The sequence below is a fragment of the Alosa pseudoharengus genome, unplaced genomic scaffold (genome assembly GCF_046254945.1).
Source record: "Alosa pseudoharengus isolate Yale_2024_CS ecotype anadromous, Long Island Sound unplaced genomic scaffold, YU_APseudo_1.1 YU_APseudo_1.1_scf_18, whole genome shotgun sequence".
NCBI classification, from domain to species: Eukaryota; Metazoa; Chordata; class Actinopteri; order Clupeiformes; family Clupeidae; genus Alosa; species Alosa pseudoharengus.
Genome location: NW_027468650.1, coordinates 32,057,083 through 32,076,640, shown reverse-complemented (window position 1 = coordinate 32,076,640; position 19,558 = coordinate 32,057,083). Strand labels below are relative to the sequence as shown.

The 19,558-nt window shown below is 41.4% G+C and overlaps 2 protein-coding genes across 2 annotated transcripts in view; one reads left to right on the top strand and one right to left on the bottom strand.

Moving 5' to 3' along the window:
* Positions 1–1,647: 1,647 nt before the first annotated feature.
* Positions 1,648–14,658, top strand: cdv3 (carnitine deficiency-associated gene expressed in ventricle 3). The gene is made up of 5 exons (XM_076290957.1): positions 1,648–2,109; positions 4,170–4,246; positions 5,041–5,177; positions 10,406–10,571; positions 11,829–14,658. Exons 1-5 carry the CDS (start codon positions 1,879–1,881, stop codon positions 11,953–11,955), a joined length of 738 nt encoding a protein of 245 aa, XP_076147072.1. The 5' UTR covers positions 1,648–1,878; the 3' UTR covers positions 11,956–14,658.
* Positions 14,659–19,558, bottom strand: part of vps41 (VPS41 subunit of HOPS complex) — a 23,357-nt gene continuing 18,457 nt past the window's right edge. Inside the window, exons 22-29 of the mRNA XM_076290955.1 lie at positions 19,375–19,512; positions 18,584–18,638; positions 17,543–17,683; positions 17,107–17,243; positions 16,748–16,847; positions 16,567–16,611; positions 15,890–15,966; positions 14,659–15,683 (exon numbers count right to left, since the gene is read on the bottom strand). Coding sequence (XP_076147070.1) covers positions 15,603–15,683; positions 15,890–15,966; positions 16,567–16,611; positions 16,748–16,847; positions 17,107–17,243; positions 17,543–17,683; positions 18,584–18,638; positions 19,375–19,512 — 774 coding nt within the window. The 3' untranslated portion in view covers positions 14,659–15,602. The remainder of the gene's footprint in view (positions 15,684–15,889; positions 15,967–16,566; positions 16,612–16,747; positions 16,848–17,106; positions 17,244–17,542; positions 17,684–18,583; positions 18,639–19,374; positions 19,513–19,558) is intronic.

The window sequence follows — 19,558 nt, the reverse complement described above, 5'->3', positions numbered from 1 at the left end:
CTCACCACTCCTGTGAACAGATGGACAGGACAGGTCACATATTTTGATAGGCTACTGTCAAATTATGTCACTGTAACTGCAGAAAAAAATGCTGTGGAGGTCACTAACTGTCTCCTTAAGTTTGTATATCAGTTTGAGGTGCCAAAAAGTAAATTAACAGACAATGACAAGGAGTTTGTCAATAATGTAAATAAAGTGTTTGCTGATGTCAATGACAATGTACAATATCAGTCCATTTCTGCAGAGTTATAGTGGGGTAACATAATTTGACAGTAGGCTTATCAACATATGTGACCTGTCCTGCTGAAGTCCACCTCTTCGCTGGAGTGGTGGGGTTGGCTTTAGCTCTACTCTATAGAGATAGTATAGAGAGGAAGATACACAGGCAGGCCTGTGGAGTAATACACCCACACCCAGACAATGTTCCATGTTTCAAAAATGTACAAAGTTTATTAGAAGAATTATACACATAACAGAATTGCCAGTTATGTGCCAGAATTGTCAGTGTGTCAGTACAGCTCAGTACATTCATAGACTCCAATAAAACAGCGCACTCAGTCACAAAATTCGACAGGTCACAGAATTTGGTGCAACACCGGCCCTGAGTTGTTAACAGACATTCACTAAGATGTAAAACCCAGCAGTAGCCTAACATATCTAAAATAACACCTATTTGAAGTACCATTCATGATATGTTGTCAAATATTGAAGTTGTGGAAAGTTTACATCGCTTAAACTAGCCTGTTTCCATCATTCATTCGTCTGGCCTTGAAGGACGAATGAAACAAAACGCACGTTCGACTTTTGCTGAAATAACTCCTGAACGGTTTTGTTCAGAGCTGAAAAATGCAACTGTATTTGACAGAGGATAGATGTAGTGCTAGTGACAAAATATAAGCCTTCAGTGTATGTCTTTAGGCTAAATTACATTGAATTAAAAAGTCTTTCATTCGCCCCGGTTCCCCCCTAACACCTGTGTTTGCCCTACTATTTTTATGTCAAAATGGCTGCTGTGAAAAAAGTCTATTGAGAAAGAGCAGTTATTAAATATGCAAGGACTTTTATTTTTAAAAATACATGGAGAGAGACACAAAGAAAAATTCTGCAGTCAGTTAGTTAGAGCACAGACTTGATTGCCTTTTATGATGGCACAATGACCAATGTTAAATCTGTGGCCTAAATCTGTAGGCCTATTCGTTTTTCTTCAATATCTCAAAAAGTAAATGAAAGACACAGGCAAAAAAAAAATGAAAATCTATGTGTCAAAATTTGAACCAAGTTCCTATGTTAAGTGGTTCAAGTCAAACTATACCCTGGAAGAGTAATAATAAGTAGAAAAAGCCACCGGATTACATTGCTTTGCATGCACTGTAATAATTTGAATATCATCGTGAAGAGATCTTTTTGTAAAGTAGGCCCATCTCCGAGGACTGGCAATGCAACAATCAGTTCATTGCCTAAAACAAATCTGTGATGAAAGATTTTAGGGGAAAAGTCTAGCCTACCTACATTGGTTAACAAATATCCATAGATATATATACTGTCAAGTTGATGCAGAGCCCGTCTCTCTGGTTGATGTTGACCAGTGAGTAATCCTATCCGGGGTAGCACAGAACGTAGCATTAACTTCCGGTGGAATCATTCTGTGTCAAACAGCGCCTTGTCATACAGTTAGCTTGCTCGTGGCAGGCAGCCTCTTGACAAGCGGTAGTCAGTGAGCTAGCAAGCTAACTGCTATGGTTTGCTGAACACGTGAGACTGCAGAGTAACGTTAGAGTGGTGAAATACTTCCATCGAAGCCGAGGTTTTCACTGTCATCTCAGGCCACATTCTTGATAGAGTTTTTGAAGTAAGATTAGGTGTTACTTAATCACAAAAATGGCGGATGTGGCAACGACTGGTTCGGAGAAGAGTCTGGATGATTTCTTTGCCAAGCGGGATAAAAAGAAGAAGAAAGAAAAGGGCAAAGGGAAGGAGTCAGGAGCTGGGCCAGCACCGGCCTCGGCCTCGGCTTCGGCCTTGTCCTCGGCCTCGGCCTTGGTGAAAAAGCCGAAGAAGGAAAAGGAGAAGTCCACGAAAAATGAAAATCAAGACGCCCAAATAGAAAAGGTATGCAAGTCTTTTTGGTAGTTGTAACGAAGTATCTGACGTTAGTTTTGATCTCACCAGCTTTCTTTTATGACAAGATGGGATAATGTTGAATAACCGGGAAAATAGCTAGCTAGCCATCATGTCAAGGATGAGGGTTGTGCGAACTTTGCAAGTTAACCGCTACGTAAGTTAATAGGCTGTTCCTTTCGAGTATATCAATACTAATGCTAGTAGTTATTCGACAACAAATAGTATGGAGTCAGTTTAGCTTCGTCGGTCGATGTCACGATGGTTGTAGCTAAGCTGAAGCTTGTTCGCGTGTTTGTGAGCCAGCTAGCTAGCAAGCTAGGCACACGCACTAAAGGTGCTTCTGCTAACGTTAGATCTAGTTTCTTGCGATAACGTGAACATTTACGTCAGTCCCCGGCATATAGTTGATTTAGTGTTATTACAGCTGTCAGCTGGCTTGATGGATACGGCGGTAAAAGCTACCATAGTCACTAACCTGGCCAAGAAAATAAGCTGTCGTGATTTGCTTCTACGTAGAATATTCACCCTATTAAAGTGGAAAAGTATTTGGTGCTAGTGATGTCAGTGAGCTAACATTAGCTAGAACTAGCTAGCTAGCTAACTAACGTTAACTGACTTCTCTGCCACCTCGTCATCCTTTCCAGTTCTGTCATGCTTAGCTGTAGCCTAGATTATTTTGACTGACTAAATAGCTGACTATTCTAGTTCACAAAATAACTAAACTCGATTAATAGTTGTCAAAAGTGATGAATAAAAACGAAGAGGTGAATTGTTGCGATATATAATTGCCATAGGCCACTACCTGCAGACCATTCACGAATGTCAGACAGCTGTTAACAGGGGCCATCTTATTGCTGATATTCTGTGTAACCATATGCTAATAGTTAATAATGAACAATGACACCAACGTTGGAAATGTTGTTATATTCACATATGGCTTTTCGGCTGTACGTAGATTAAATATCCATTGAAATAGTCGAGATAGAGTTAAATTAGCTAGCACCATTGTAAACCGGAGGTGAGCAATTTCTTAAGTCGTGACACCACCACCCATGAAATCGCTTTAGGTTAAACTACCCTTAAACTAGATGGTAAGTCACCGGTGCATAATCATGTCCCCTTGTTATATTTGTGTGCACTCTTTATAGGTATTTGGGGTGGTGAATTAATGTTTTGTCATTGGTGCATTTAGCTATACAGAAACTTTTCCAATTGTTTCAAAATGTGTTCCGTTCCACCTCAAAAAAGAGAATCGAATCAAGGGGAAAAGGCCACATTTACCAGATAATCTGTCATATTATATCTTATATTTCAAAATTCGCGTGAGTCTGTCCACTTTGTCTGTGTGTAGGTGAGTGGATGTCCAAGAGATCAGTGAGAAGTCTTCTGTTGTACTTGAAGTAGCATTTTTGAAGCACAGATTATCTGGAATAAGAGCACTACAATTGTCTTTTCAATACAACTCACCCCTCTCAAACAAACATATCTCAATATTAGTGCAGAGCTGTCTTTGTTTTTTAAGACATTAGAGACATTATTGTGAGCTGAGTAAGAACAAACGCCCAATGCTGGAAACCCCCCCCCCCCCCCCCCTTCCTCCTTTTCCCCCTCTGTCAATTAAGCTAATGAACACTGACCCCTGGGAACAGAATGTCCTGGCGTCTCCTTGCAAACCTGTTACGTGTGAGTCAGTCAGCCTCTCACATCTGGGCTCTGAGTGCAGGCTGGCTCAGTTGGTTGCAGTAGCAGAGAGTTCCTGAACAGCCTTGTTGGCACAGCAGTACCATGTGCTTTACCCAGATGGCTTTGTCTTCACCCGTAGGCTATGCACCTCTCCCAAGGTGCTTTTGTTTGGGAGTGTTTCCACTTTTGCATTTCATTAAAGAGCAGTGGTCGCTGTCAAGTATAAAATGGTTTCGTAGTGCTCCCTTCACCATTGGATCAAGGACAGAGGGATGGAGTCCAGTCTGGGCAGGCAGTGGATGTGTTTAGTGGTGTCGCAAACTGAGGTGGCCTTTTGCCTGACGTTTGGCTCTGTTTGTTCTCAGGAGGATGAGGAATGGAAGGAGTTTGAGCAGAAGGAAGTGGACTACTCTGGCCTCAGGCTGCAGGCCCTCCAGTTCAGGTAAGTGAAAAATGACTGCACATTTTCGCACCGCAGAGGGTCTTCCAGAGTCTTCCATCATCCAGCACAGCGTTCCTGAGGTGGCATCATGGGCTGTGTTCAGGCTGGCACAGTCATGCCAGGATGAACTCAGGAGAGTGACTGACCACTCAGTAGTAAAAACACTTTAAGCGTAGGATAGGCATTGGAATGTCGCCAGCAGGGTATCATCCAGCATGTGAAAGATGCCGTCATGGGGCATGTGGCGGATGCCATGCTGCAAGGGTGTGTTCAGGATTGCACTGTGGGGGTATGCTCATGCCAGGGTGAAGATGGAAGATGACATTCAGGTGCCCAGGACAGCACAGATTAACAAAAAAACTGAACCTCTGCTGACAGTATATCCAATAGTGAATTTTCAATTGTTAAGTCTGCTTCATCTGTCTATCCATTTAAACTTTGAACTCATAAAGAGCGGTATACATTCTGCCAAGCTATAATGACCCTATTGTGCAACCACAAAGAAGTGTATGGTCTTTGTTAAAAGCACGCGAGGGGCCAACTGAAACACAAACGTAGAGATTAGGGTAGTCAGCATTACTTGTTTGACTTGAATTGGATTGACCGAGGTCGTAGTGCACTGTACTCTGCTAAAGTCAAGGTCTTCTGGAGGTACACACACATTACAACATAAACACTTAAGTTAAGGGTTGTTTTCCGCTTTAAATGTTTTGTTCCAGACATTTCTCTCATTCTCTTTTACACACACACATACACAAGCTCTAATATCACCATCTCTCTTTTTTCTACCCCAGTGATGAGAGAGAGGAGGAGGAGTATGAGAAAGAGGAGGTGGGTGAGGATGGGGAGATCATCCTGGTGAGTGGAGACAAGATGTCTGGACCCTGGAACAAGTCAGGTGGTGGTCCCCCTCCTCCAGCTGCTCCTGTCGGTAAGAACAACATGCAGTATCTATCTCTCTCAAATTTAAATTCAAAGAGTGTTATTGGCTTGACTGTAAAGTTACAATATTACCACAAGGATTAAAGTTCTCCGTCATAGGACGGATTTCCGTCAATTTGATTTTAGAAATGTCATATTTGAGATCGATGCAGATCCGATGAGAAAAAAAATAGGAGGGGGGGGGGGGGACTGTCACCTTTGCTTTTCCTTTTTTAAGGCAACTACAAATATTAGGTAAATGTTTAAAGACCTAATAGTGTTCTTGAGAACTTTCTGTGTCTCAATCCGTGACCGCTCAAGTCCTATACGGCCTACGTCAGCCATGAGTTTCGCTTTGTATGTTGTAGCTACACACTTGTCTCGGGCGTTTGCTTAAAAAAAAAGAACACGTATGGAGGACTATAACGGTCTAAAAGTTGGATTATAGTGACACAATCGAGACAGCTGATGAGGTTGGCCAATCCGTTTAACTTTTTTGGATATGATATTGTGAGCTCTATGTGCGAATTCGGAGGCTGTGTTCTTTCCGTGCATCAATGTAGACACTTACTATCGCGAACTCTTGTCAGGGGAGGTCATTCATTTTGGGTGTCACCTATGACTTGAACAGATAGCCTGCTATGCCACCCGATGTAGGCTACTATTATTGTTACAGTTTTTAATCAATGCAACTAACATTATGTGTAAAGCGACGCAATATAAACCGTAGCCTATGCAATTTATTATCCCGTCTGTTATGACATACAACAATGTTTTTCACAATTTGCGACGGAAGGTTTTGACTGAGCGTGTCGAGTAAGGGGGTCAGTCGTGTTTGTGACGCACAGACAGCCTTGTAGCCTATTTTGCTTAGGCCTCACTTTTAACGACAATAGGTTGTGAGTGTATGTTGACAAAAAATAACCATACAATTAAAATAGTCAACTTAAAACTTTGCTTTAAAATATTATTAATTTATAGCACAAAACCATAACCAGTGGGCCTACCAGAACCTCGCATATTAGCGTCATGATTTGTGTGCGTCTATTTGGCAAGGCCACTAGCTGTCATGGATGCGTTGTTGCTAAAGGAAGGCAGGTGTCAAAAGTAAAAAAATAAATGCAGATGGGCAGCTGTAGGAAACGGGGGAGAACTAACAAGCCATGGTGTAAAGAAATTAAAGTGCCAGGAGTTTGCTTTTGCGCGGTTCGCTGCAAGAAAATTGTTTATGGATGCAATAGGAAAACGTTTTAGCACGCCACCAATCAGAAGACCGCCATAAGGTTAACGTTCGTGCACTTCAGGACATCTTCCCTACCTGGTGCAACTAGCCACCACGACAGAGGTAGGCTACGTTTATCTATGGCTGACCGTTTTTACGTTTAGAAAGTAGGCTACGCATGTTATTTCATAGCGCAACACGACCTGTCCTTAACCATATCGCAACCTCTTGTCAACCTTATACAATCTGTTGCTGAAAACAAAAGCGCCGTCTCCAGATTGTCGTTACAAATGCGCAGACCTCCTGCATGAGCCCACACAGTATTGCTGCTCATTGGAAAACTGAGTTGTCTGTAAAACTCAAAATTACCATGTTATCATTAAATGCGGATGAGGCAACAAATGGAAATATGAACAATATCTAGAATGTTCTGATTTGTTACTTTGATGAGGAAATGGGAAGTCTTGCAAACTTGATTTTATAGATTTTACTTGGTGTTGAATTGCATATTAACAAGAAAAAAATCTCCCCTTTAAACACTTTTGGCCTGAAGTAATTAAATAAGAGTGTGTTAAAGCCTTTCTACAATATTGCTGCAGTAGAAAAGAACAGCAATGGCTAATCAGCAATGGTCAGGGATGGTACTAAAATATATTTTTGTTCATCAGGAAAACTCAATCTCAATCAAGAACACTCTCAATTCGCCTTATTCACATGGCGGCCATTGGCGGCTAAAACGAGGCTAAAGGGTACACAAACCATAGGATTGTTATGTTCTATGCATTCACCTGTAGGTGGCATTAATTATATAGTAAGTGTACCCTGTAGCCTCGTTTTGGTTTAAACAATGGCCGCTGTGTGAATAAGGCGAATACTCCCTTTACTTTGCTGTTTGCATCTTTTTGTACATTAAAAACCAATAGGTCGCGACCGCAAAAGGGGTGCTATCTCTATAGGTAGATATGAACAACGTATGACTTATGGCCTGAAAAAAGTTCAGTCAAACGATTTTTTTTCACTTTAATCCCTGTTACCAAAGCAATATGATGCGCATATAACATCACATAAAAAAAAAAAGAGTCAAAGAGAAGAGTGAAAAAATCCGCCAAAGAGAAGGGTTTTCAGTCATTTGGAGTCCTACTTATCAAGATTCAGTGTGAAGGCATCTGGTGTTCCAATACTTCCGGTACTAGAATTTAACTTAAATTCAGATTTTTGGTAAAGCGCACTGAAAATGCAATGGATCGGCCTTTGTGTTTGAGGAATCCATTGTCAATGCTGCTTCAGCACATTGTGCAGAGCTTAAAATATTCAGGCATTCTCCACTAGATCTCTGGTGTGGGGTTTATGGCTGTGAGGAAAAAGTCAAAACACTTGGGAACTTGTAGATGCGTCACCTACCAATGACATGAGAGGAACGCAGCCCTCGCTCTCAACCTAGCTAATGGTACTGGCCAATCAGAGGCATAACAGGGCGGGTCTTGGCAATTAGGGCTGCACGATTTGGGAAAAATATGCAATTGCGATTTTTCTGACCGGTATTATGATTGCGATGCGATACTCTCTGGTTGACATCCTATGTAGCACAGCCAACATGCTATGCATATGTCATGCTAGTATTGTCAGCTCTATGGAGAGTAGATTTATGAAACCTGGGGATGTCCTAGGTGACATGGCGTGGGCTGTGCATTGTTCTGATATCCCTTTATTCCAACGTCTTAGTAGTTCCAAAAATGTCCTTTGGTCTGACAGCCCATTATTCCGAAAAACCGAAGCCCATTGCACCACCGTCCTGTTTGTCCGATCATACAGTAGGCCTATAGGCAAGCCTCTTACTTGCTACCTTCTACCTCTTCTACCTACCTCATTTCGTTTCAGCCATTTAGGCTATAGGCTAGCTAATGATTTGTTTCTCTGTAGGCTAGGCTATAGTTTGACTGACTTCATGCCCACATGTAAGTAGTCTATAGGCTACTTGTTGCTTTTATTTGCCATCAAAAATAAGGCCCGTTATTAACCTACTGATTAGAGCTGCAGCTATCGATTCTTTTTGGAATTGCGTATTCTAGCGATTATGTCATTGATTAATCGAGTAATGGATTAAAAAATTATTTTGCGTTAAGTGTAATTTATTAATATGCACAACAAATGTCATGCTGTAAACTAGCCCTAATCACTTCAAAGTAAATTAATATATCTGTTTTATGTAGATTTGTAGCCTGGAAATCCAGACCCAAATCACTGTACGCAATTGGATAACATCATATCGACTTACGACATTAGGCTACAGCCGCTACAAATACCATATGTTCTAACTAGCTAATACATTAAATCAGCTATAATCAATGTTTACGTTCCTCGTGTCGGCTACGCTTGGTGAGCTGGTGTTAACATCTGGCTCAAATGTTGAATCATTGTTGACATGCTCTTGTGGTATGCCAGTTCTGCTTTGCAGTGGACCTATTGCACCTTGTTTTCTTTTCTAAGTTTGAAAATTATCCCAAAACTTTGGACATTCTGTCTTTTACGGTGTTTTGTGCGTCAGTAGTAACTGTGTGAAACAATAATCCCTGAGCTGAGCAGGCCACATAACGCAAGTGATAGGAATTAAATGAAGCTTTGAGGCAGAGAGTTTTCCTCGATTATTTTTTGTAATCGAATTATTCGAGTTACTTGAGTAATCGTTTCAGTCCTACTACTGATCTTATTTGGTGAAAATCGTGGCGTATGGGCAATTTCATTGTCCACACTCATCTGTCATTTTTAACAATTCAACCTTATTTACCACATATGGGGAAAGTCACGAATGTTTGGCCGTATTTAAGGTAGCCTATATGACAGGATTCATTCATATTATAGCTACTGCCAGCTGTGTTTGGCAAATATAGGTGAGGCCAAAAAAAATGGGCAAAAAACCTTTGTCCCTGTTATAACTTGAAGAAGAATATTATCTTAATGAAAAAAACACAAATGACTGAGGAGAGCACTTTATAATGAGGTAGTTCAAATTAAGTTGCAGCGCCTTGGGTGCGTAATACAGGAACATTCCCTACAATTATTTTTACACAATTGTCCTCCAGAGCTCAAAGCTCCATCAATCAGCGTCAACGAAGTTAATCAAGCACTTAAACGCAACTTTAGTTCCAAATGAGAACCTTTCAAAAAAAAAAGTCTGGCTACGTGAGTAGAGAATGCGATAGAGAGTGTGGGAAGAATTTAAAACAAAGTTCACTGTGCTTTCTGTAATAAACATGCTTTTTCAATAGCACCATGGCTTTATTTCTTAATTCAGAGCTAAAAGCAGTCAGTCAGCCTTTGCATATAGAAATAGGCTACAAATTTAAACAAGTGGCCAGGTTAAAGGTAGCCCAAAACAGGTCAGACTGAACGCCGAGGCTAAAGCCTATATAAGCTTATGGAAGCTTGTTTTAACAGGCTTTTATCAACAATATTGACAGGAAACAAACCTATGATAAATAGCGGAGTAAAATAATGCGACTGCGTTGTTTCCATTTTCTCTACATTGTTAATCAGTTGTTGCCCATTTTATTATCCCCCATACTGCATAGCCTAGACTTAACTGCATTCTCATCATGAGTTGGACCTTGGTCATAAAGCAGCTGTCCGCACATAGCTGTCCGCATAGGCTTACAACAATGTTAACGGGAGCAACAGTCCCTTATTAAAAAAGCACTCCATAGGCTTACAACAATGTTAACGGGAGCAACAGTCCCTTATCAAAAAAGAACTACTATAGAAATTGTATAGTATTTTGTATTATATTATTATAGTACTATACTCTACTACAGAAATGTTATGGTATTACTTAAATAAAGGGTTACAGCAGACACAGTCATCACTGACTGACTTTCTTGAATTTCCCCTGGGGATCAATAAAGTATCTATCTATCTATCTGTCTGTGTTAAAAATATGCATGTGCACGAAGTGAATCTGATGGTGTATCTTTAAGGTGTGTTTGTGTATGTTTGACCTTGCCTTTGTTGTCCTCCTGTAGAAGAAGAGCCGGAGGTGCCGGAGTCGAAACCAACAGGTGTGTACCGGCCCCCGGGAGCCCGTCTCACCACCACCAAGAAAGGGCCCTCACAGGGGCCCCCAGAAATCTTCAGTGACACCCAGTTCCCTTCACTGCAGTCCTCTGCCAAGCATGTGGAGACTCGCAAGTAAGTCCCACAGACACAACACACGTCACATGCTATTTGTTGGCCTGTGGAGTAACTTGTATAGATGTGAAGCCAGACATTTGTTCACAAGCACAGATACACTTGGTTGTGTCTAGATTGCTAGCTTCCCTTCCACCTTATTCTGACATCAGTGTTTCCCACAGAATTGAATTCTATTTGTGGTGGTAGGTTTGCAGAATTAACTTGAATGCAACGGTTGTTAGCAAATTGGCGCAGCATGGTTATGATGCTAACCAGATTTAAGCACAATTTAGTACAACCTGGAAAATCTTTGTGTGGTGGTCAATGTTGATATTGTGGTGGGCCGCCACAAATAAGTCAATGTATGGTAAACACTGGACATTATAAATATAAATGGCAGGGTGCCCGTCTCTAACCTGACCCTAGCCAGATTAATTTCGCTCCGCCTAGCTCCACTCATCCATCTGGAACCGATCCATTGAAGTGTTACTTCAGAAGGCTGGGCCTAATAAAAAAATGCTTGCATATGATTGAATAAGCCACTTGTCCGTCATCTATTGACGTGCTACTTCAACCACTCACATTGAAGCCAACCCGTGACGCTAATAACAGTCTCACAGTCGCTTCTACGCTATGTCACATCTATGAAACTCCCGCCCTGCGTCCTGATTGGCTGTACCATAAAATCGGTTGCAGAAATCACTCTCAATGGAAGAGGTCCCAGATGGATGTGAGTGAAGCTAGGCGGAGCTAAGCGGAACGAAATTCATCTGGCTAGGGTCAGGTTAGCCCGTCTCTGCTACAAATTGGTTAATACTCTCAACTTGCAACCTCTAGTGGATTTTCTTCGAGCCCAAGTGCAGTAAACAAATGTAGTCCAGTGTTGTAATGTCAATACATGAATATTAAAGGGGAAATCCGGTGTAAAATGGATTTTGGATATGCTTAGCATGATAACGAGTTTGAACGTTCGTTGGGGAGCAAAAAACGCTAATCTAATGCCTTGAGTCGTTTGCCGGTCAGCGCAATCTTGAAATTAAGTCACTACAACACAGATCTTGCGTGTTTTTAACAGAAGTACTGTGTTGTTTCAAGATGGCGCCGACCGGCAAACGACTCAAGGTATTGTCTGTATACAGTCCACGAACGTTCAAACTCGTTATCATGCTAAGCATATCCAAAATCCATTTCACACTGGATTTCCCCTTTAATGCATTGGAATGAATATTCCTCACTGTTCCCTAGCATGATTGTGAGTGTATTTGTCTGTTCCAGGGACCGAGAGATGGAGAAAACCTTTGAGGTGGTGAAGCACAAGACCCGTGCGAGGGAGGACGGTTCAGTGGCCTCTATGCAGCAGCTGCAGCTAGACAACCAGTACGCCGTCCTGGGGGACAAGTAAACCCCCTCCACACAGCCCATCACACGCCCCTTCCCTGCCCAACCTCAAGTGGTCCCGGCAGACCCTCCCAGAGGAAAGCACTAATGCCAACTGTGTGAGTGTGTGTGCGTGCGTGTGTTTGTGTGTGTGTGTGTTTGGTCAGCCGCCCCCTGGAATCACAGAGGTGCCACCACCACCACCAACTTTCAGACTGAACTGTCTTTTCCATCTCTCACACACATGCGCGCACACACACACACACACACATGCAGTACTGTCATCTACAAGTAAAATAAACATGCATTTGTAGCCCCTGGTACATCAGCCACACACACACACACACACACACACACCATTTAAACATGCATACATTTATGAACCCATACACTCCCATACAAACCATACTCAAAAACCAACATAGACATGGTCAGCAAAAGCCCTGTCTTTATCAACTGCATTGACAAGGGCTGTGACAATAGGGAGTGACTGAACCTTTCCAAGGAAAAAAAGAAAGAAAGAAAGAAAATCATCAAATGTATTTGACGGCGCACTCACACCTACATGAGTGACACCGGTGACAGTGGGGTTGAGTGACAGCTGTCAGGACGTATCACTCTAGTTCCGGCTCACATCAGCGGCTGTCGCACCCCGCAAACTTCAGTGAAGAGCGTACTCTAAAAAACTCAACAAGCGCAGTACTACACGAGAGAGGATGACTGTACGATTAAGGGGCTCTGTGATTGGGAAGAACTGCAGTTAAAATACAGTTATCAATGCTTTCACTCACTTTTTTGTTGTTGTTCGTTTGCTAAATCTGTTGAGCTCCTGGACCTAACCAGTTATAGAATGTGTGTGTGTGTGTTTTTTTTTTTGAGTGTATGATGTGAGAGGTAAGGTTTGGGGAATGGGAGGAGAGGTTGGGGGAGGAGACTACCTCAGTTGTGTATCTGTGGTTACCATGTCGACCAGGCCTTTTGATTTTAAAGGACAGTTGGAGTTTGGGTGGGGGGTGGACAACATTCACCCACCCCATCCTCTGACCAGAGAAAAGGACCACCTGTCGCTTTATCACGAGAGCGAGCCTTTGTATCACCTCTCCTCGGCTCAAGGTCTTCATGTGGAAATACTATTTGAAGTGGCCTTACTGTGTACAAATCAGCAGAATGGGAAGTGGTGGAGGAATGGATGGCTCACAGAAAAAAAGGACAAAAGAAAAAAAAAGGAAGGAAAGAAAGAAAGAATGCTCATCAGCGTCCTCTGCAAAGACACTTTCTGCGCCCCCACCTTGCAGGCTGCCACTGGACTCTTGAGGCTTTTCCCACAAACCCTGAGCAGGAATGTAGAGCCGAGCTGTAGCGTGCCATCGAGAATCCCACCTAGACTGCCCTTGCCCCTTGCCCAACCCCTCCTCGACCCACCCTGGCCTACCCTCAGATCCCAGTCATACCCACCTTCCTTCTGTCTCACTGGCCCCTTATCTCTGTTATCCTTTTTTTTAAAAAAAAAAAATTAAAATTGACGTAAGATTGACATAAAAAAAAAAGAATCATAATTAAAGCTTGTCCTTTCGTATCCCATATCATTCCTTAATTTGTTGACTGTTGTAAACTGCACAAATTTTTCTCAGTTTGCTTTCTTTGCACTGTGTTTTTCTTTTGCCTTCATAGTCCTCTGAATTGTCACAATGCAAGGGTTGTTTTCTGCTGACCTGCTGGGTCCCAAATAGCATTAGAGGAGACTGTCTGGTTTATTGAAACAATCTGCTGGCACCATGTCTATCCCACTATGCAGAACTAGCAGCTCTCTTTCTTTGAATGAGCAGAGGTGCCCTATCTGTCAAAGACAAGTTTGCTCCACACTCATGTCACAATATGTCAGTAGGAAATCCTCAAAGTTATACATGGTGGAAGCCATTATCCTAGTCTTTCAGATATCTGTGTGCTTTTGCTAAACCTCACTTGGAATTTCCATGAATAACTTGTCATTAACAATGCCAACTTAACTCATTATTCGAGATATTAACCTGAAGTTGAATATAACCATTGGTTATTCATGATCTTTTAAGCGTATGGTTTGGAAGGCTACTCCCCCTAAGAGGACCCAGAGATTTGCCTGTGGTTAAAGTAAAGGCTTTTGTCTTTTCTAGCGCTTGTGTGGAATCGTGATGACCTGGCAAAAAAAAAGAAATGGCTCAACTGTTGTCCGCCGCATGGAATGCACATGGTTGGTCGTGGAGGTGAAAAACAAACACTTTTCTGGCACTCCCAGCAGAGCCATTAGACTTGAAACGGTTCACCTCAGCCTTCAGAGTTGATGTACATTTCCCTGAAACTGCCTTTCAGCATGTTACAAGTACACTGCTCTTTCTGTGAGTTCCTCCTTGACTGTGGTTACATTTTCAAATCAATTTATCAAATTCAAAGGAAGATTGATAGAAAATGATAAATGATACTGTGCTGCATACTAGGAGCTGCTGCGTTACTTCTGGACTATGGACTGCCATCTTTATGGGCAAATGCCTGTTTCATCAAGTACACTATGTTCAGTAGTTGGTTAGATTTTGATAATATCTATTTGAAGCAGGTCTCCAGTGCTTCTTTGCTTTGCTCTGCAGGAACCCTGTACTTCCATTGTCTGAGCTATTTTCTTTCAGCTTTTAATAATTCAGTTCTTCTCATTCAACAGAATTACCTAATAATTAAAAAAAAGATGGCAGCCTCAATATATCTTGGTCTATTTATTTGGACTCCACCAACAAGTGCTCATCATTTAGTCAGACAATTTGTAATTCCATTCGATTCAACAGCCTTCCGCTCAATAACAAAAAAAACCTAAACACATGTTCTGTGTTACAGTAGTCTTACTATTTACAGATGTATATTTGACATTGACTATATAATTTGGACATGATGGATATAGCACTTTAATAATCTTTATTAACAGATTCATTTTTTACGGAGCCCCCGAAGGGCCATGGTGGAAATATTTTTTTCAGAGGTGGAAATGTACTTTTTGCGTTCCCTCACAATAGTTTTGCATTCACTTTGGAATACTTGACTTTGCAAGGGAATGCAAAACTATTGTGAGGGAACTCAATAGGAGCTGAAAAAAAGAGAAATTCCCACCATGTCCCTTTGGGGGGCTCCATAAAATCCTGCTACAGTTTAAGCAAAATAAATACGTGCCGACATGGAATATCAAATGCAATGTTAATACAGCATTCAACTCAAAACTGTTATGGGCGAAAATACTGAATAATGCTGGTTTTCTGCCAATCCAGCCTCCATGAAAAAAAATCTATGAGCATTGCCATTAACATAGTTGAAGACAAAGACTTAAATTAGTTACATTGGTCATTCATAGTGCAAGTGTTACATAAAAAAAAAAAAAATAGCATGTATATCTTTGTTGATTTTACACTTGACATATTATTGAACCAAAACTTGCACAATGAGTATTAGTTTGCAGTTAAGAATTAAGCACTTCCAAAATGGCTAAAACATCACAGTGTTAAGCCAGGCAAGCAGGACCAACAACAGACGACACTGAACTGCAGCGAACAGCTCTGAGAAACCATTTCCAGGTGACAATGAGGAAGGTGAAGGCTTCAGAACACTGTCCCTAGGTCAGTTCTGTAGAGAGGACTTGTGGGTAGATGCGGTTTCCAGCTATTTCTTCATCTCCAGGATGCCACTGCCAGGCCCTCGTCTCTTGGCACTGCAGATGTTGCAAAACTGAACCCCTGGAATCTGGGGAGCAGAGAATACATGTAAATAAGTTATTTATAATGTTCATGGGGACACCGACCTACTCGAAGTATGTTTTTACTAGTTGTAAAAAAAGGGTAGTGTCTTAAATTCCTTGTTCTTGTACGAGTTAAGAGTCAAAATATATACTTTGTGAATGTATGGGCTGGAATGAGACTAAATGGATATGTGAGGAAAACATCTCTTACTGCTCCAGAGGGTAGGCACTCCTTGTGGAACATGTGTCTGCAGTGGAACACCACCACACTGAAGGGCTGCGCTGTATCTGAAACACAAGCACAACCAGTCATTACTAGCAGATAAGACATTCACAAAATAGTTCTATAAGTGCATTCTGAAGTACATTCTGTTTAGAATATAAGACTTGTGCAGTGAAGTAGAGTACTGATATTAATCCATTGCAGGACATTGTTTATTATTATCAGCGTGTAAGAACAACACTGATACTTAAAGCAACACCAAAGAGCTTTTTGTACCTTAAAATGTTTCCAAAATTATTTCAGTGGTTCATCAACTCATAACAGGGTAAACGGCACTTCTGCATTCGCTTCGCGACCCTCTATCGGCTATAACCGTAATATGTACGTTTGCCAGATCGGGTAGCGGATCTGTAGTTCGATGGAATGAGATACATCATACATCATACTTTCATAAAATCATGCAACATATTCTACCTTGTTTGTGGACATCGTTATTTGCAAAGCCGGTGCTGGATAAACAAATAGCGTGCATGCGACAGAGGGAAAGTTTTTTGGTGTTGCTTTAATATCAAATACTTTGTATACATCAGGATTCCATGGTGGTGGATGTGTGTTAAGTCTAGGGTACATTTGAAATCATAGAATCAGTAGATGTCAATTAATACCTGATGGTAAAATGGTGGTATGGCAAGATTCACAGATGTTCTCTTCTGCAATGGGAAGAGATGTTAGACAGTTTAATGCTAAACTACAGTATTTCGAACGTGTAAGTCTGTATTTAAGTACGTATAACAATTTAGAGTCAAAAGTATGAATAACAAATTGGAAACAAAATGGCGTCCACACCATCCACTCTGACGCCCCTCATTTGCGTCCTGTGCATCTTTTGCAGCAGGGACATAGAGTCCGACACCAGAATCTTCTTACAGCCCTCTCTCAGCAGGATCTGAGGAGAAACAGCGATACTGTGGGTTAGGAAGGTGTTTTCCTAATTGTTTAGAGTGCTCCTCTACAAAAGCACACACATTTGAGACCTTAAATGGAACTTATAGACACACAATTTGTAGGGAAGCACGTTATAAATGTATTTTTAGACACATTCTTGTTCATAAATATTCTGAGCTGTGTGTTTAGAGGCAAACTGCCAAAAATCAAACATTGAGGGGATACCGGTCAATGGTTCCAAGTTAAAGAGATGTTCTAACCTGCAGATTGTAGTCTTGTAGGATCTTGACCAGCGAGTCTCTTAGGTTGGGGATTTCCATGCCTTCCTTGATGCGGTGGATGAGAAGGATGGGGTCTACATGGGTGCCTATGTTGTTCAGCAGTCCTGTGATGAAGGCTGTAAGATAACAGGAAAATGTAGATTCATGTATGAATGCTACACGTTCATATTTTTGCTGTACAAAACCGTACATTCATGCTTTTGTTTCAATATGGCTGTATATTCATGTTTTTCTTTGATATGTATTTCACATACAGAAATAAGTTTTGTGCAAATTATTTCTGTCCATCTCAAAAAAAGAAAAGAAAATTAAGTGGTACAAAAAATCTCAGAAAGAAGTGGCCACCAGTTTTAAACTTCATGGGTGCATTGATACTAGGATATTCTCGATCACTCTACATATGTCTGTGTCGTACGTGGCTTATCGATGGAGTAGGAGATGAGGTCCTCCCACAGCTCAGCATCATCCTGCTCCTTGGCAAACTCAATGGCCTTGTCTACATCTGCCAGCTCCTCCATGATCATCTGCAGTGCTTGCCTGCAGTTTCCCATCCTGCCTGCAGATGGTGAAGGGAAGGTTACTTTTAAGATGTGTTCCATTACAGATTACATACCATAAAATGTATTTTGTAACATATTTTGATAGATTACTCAAAGTGAGTCACGTATTTTGAATACTTGGTGGATGGAACAGTTACGTGAGGTCATGTGAAGTTGTAAGACCCACAGTGTCAACTATAGACTATATATACAGTCTATGGTGTTAACAACCCACAACCTACTTTACCATGAGGATGGATTGACATAAGCCTATGTGCTTTGTTAACGTCATTGTGTCAAAGATCCACAGAGGTTTTGTCTGCTAAGTATACACAGATTTTTTTTTGATGAATTTCAAAAACTCAAGAGGAGTTACATGCCTTTTTGCAGACCACACTGTGAAGAAACCAGAACCAATACTGATCTAAAACATGCTGGGTGGATATCGGCCTATAAGAAAACAAATTTTACATTCTACATTCCCTGAGAGGTTTTTCATTTAGGCTACCAATAGAGGAAAGAGAACGGAGCCACTTAAGCTACATGGTGTGGTTAAAATAATTATTGCATTTGAGTTCGAAACAGCTTGGCCTACATGTTAGAATGATTTAAAATGTAATCCCTTAAATCTATCAGTGTAACTGTATTCTGAATACCACTCATTTAAATTGTGACTTCCCAATGTTGCCAGCAGAGGGCAGGAACACCAAGGAATCATCAAACAAGGACAAGCTCTAAATATACAGGTAACCCCTCACTTCACTTCTATACATCTTTCTCTCTTAAGTGTTCAGCCGTCACATCTAGGACTTAACTAAAGAATGAAGGGGAAAAGTGTTCACAATTTTTTTTTTTATGCTTTGTCTTTGTGTTATGAGGTATGTAATAGCATGATGAAGGTAAAAGGCTGTGCTTACTGAGAAGGAAGACCGTCTCCTCAACAAAGTTCCTCTGCTGACAGATCTCAAGTGCCTAAACAGGAACACAGAAATAAAAGTGAGGTAAACTATGAGGTTTCAAAAGCCCGTATTTTATCCACATCAGAAAAGAGTTAACAATCACCTCTATTAGAATAGATACAATGCTTTATCTTGAATTTCCCCTTGGGGATCAATAAAGTATGTGTGTGTGTGTGTGTGTGCGTGTGTGTGTGTGTGTATCTATCTATCTATCTATCTATCTATCTATCTATCTATCATCTTTTATTATCTATTATTACATTTCTTCTTCAGAGAAAAAAGTCATTATGTGCATGATTGAGCACATCCATTGTTACAGCTCTAACTGGCCTTTCTTAGCCTGGTGCACTTTGTGCGCCTGGGCTCTCCCTCTCTCTGCTGCAGGTGAAGTGGTACTCAGGTGTGGTTGATTTCTTCCTGATTGGAAGAGGGATAAGAGGTCCTCTCTCTCCACTCTGGCTGTTCTCCCTTCTTCTCACTTGGCTTTTGTTTTCCATTTCACTCGACAGCTCCAGACACTTCACTTTTGCTTTATCTTCCACTCTACTGACGTTCTTTATATTCTATCATACATCAACTTATTTACAATGTGTGTGTGACCTGCCCTTCATTTTACTGTGCTCTGAGCCAAGCGTGGTTAACAGCATGTGTTTGTGTTACTGTCTCCAAAAGACTGTATCTGAGTGTGTGTGTGTGTGTGTGTGTGTGTGTATGTTTATGTTCATAATTATGGGGTGAGGAGTCATTACCTTCTCCAGCGGGCAGTGTGTGCTGTCTCGTAGGAAGGGCAGCAGGTTGGGTCGGTCGTACTCGGCATACAGGCTGATCTGCCGCTCATGATAGCGCTGGCCCTTGTGGTGGTCCCGCTTGAACAGCTTATGCAGGTACTGCAGACAGTGAGACAACCTCAGCTTACTGTTATACTCAATAACT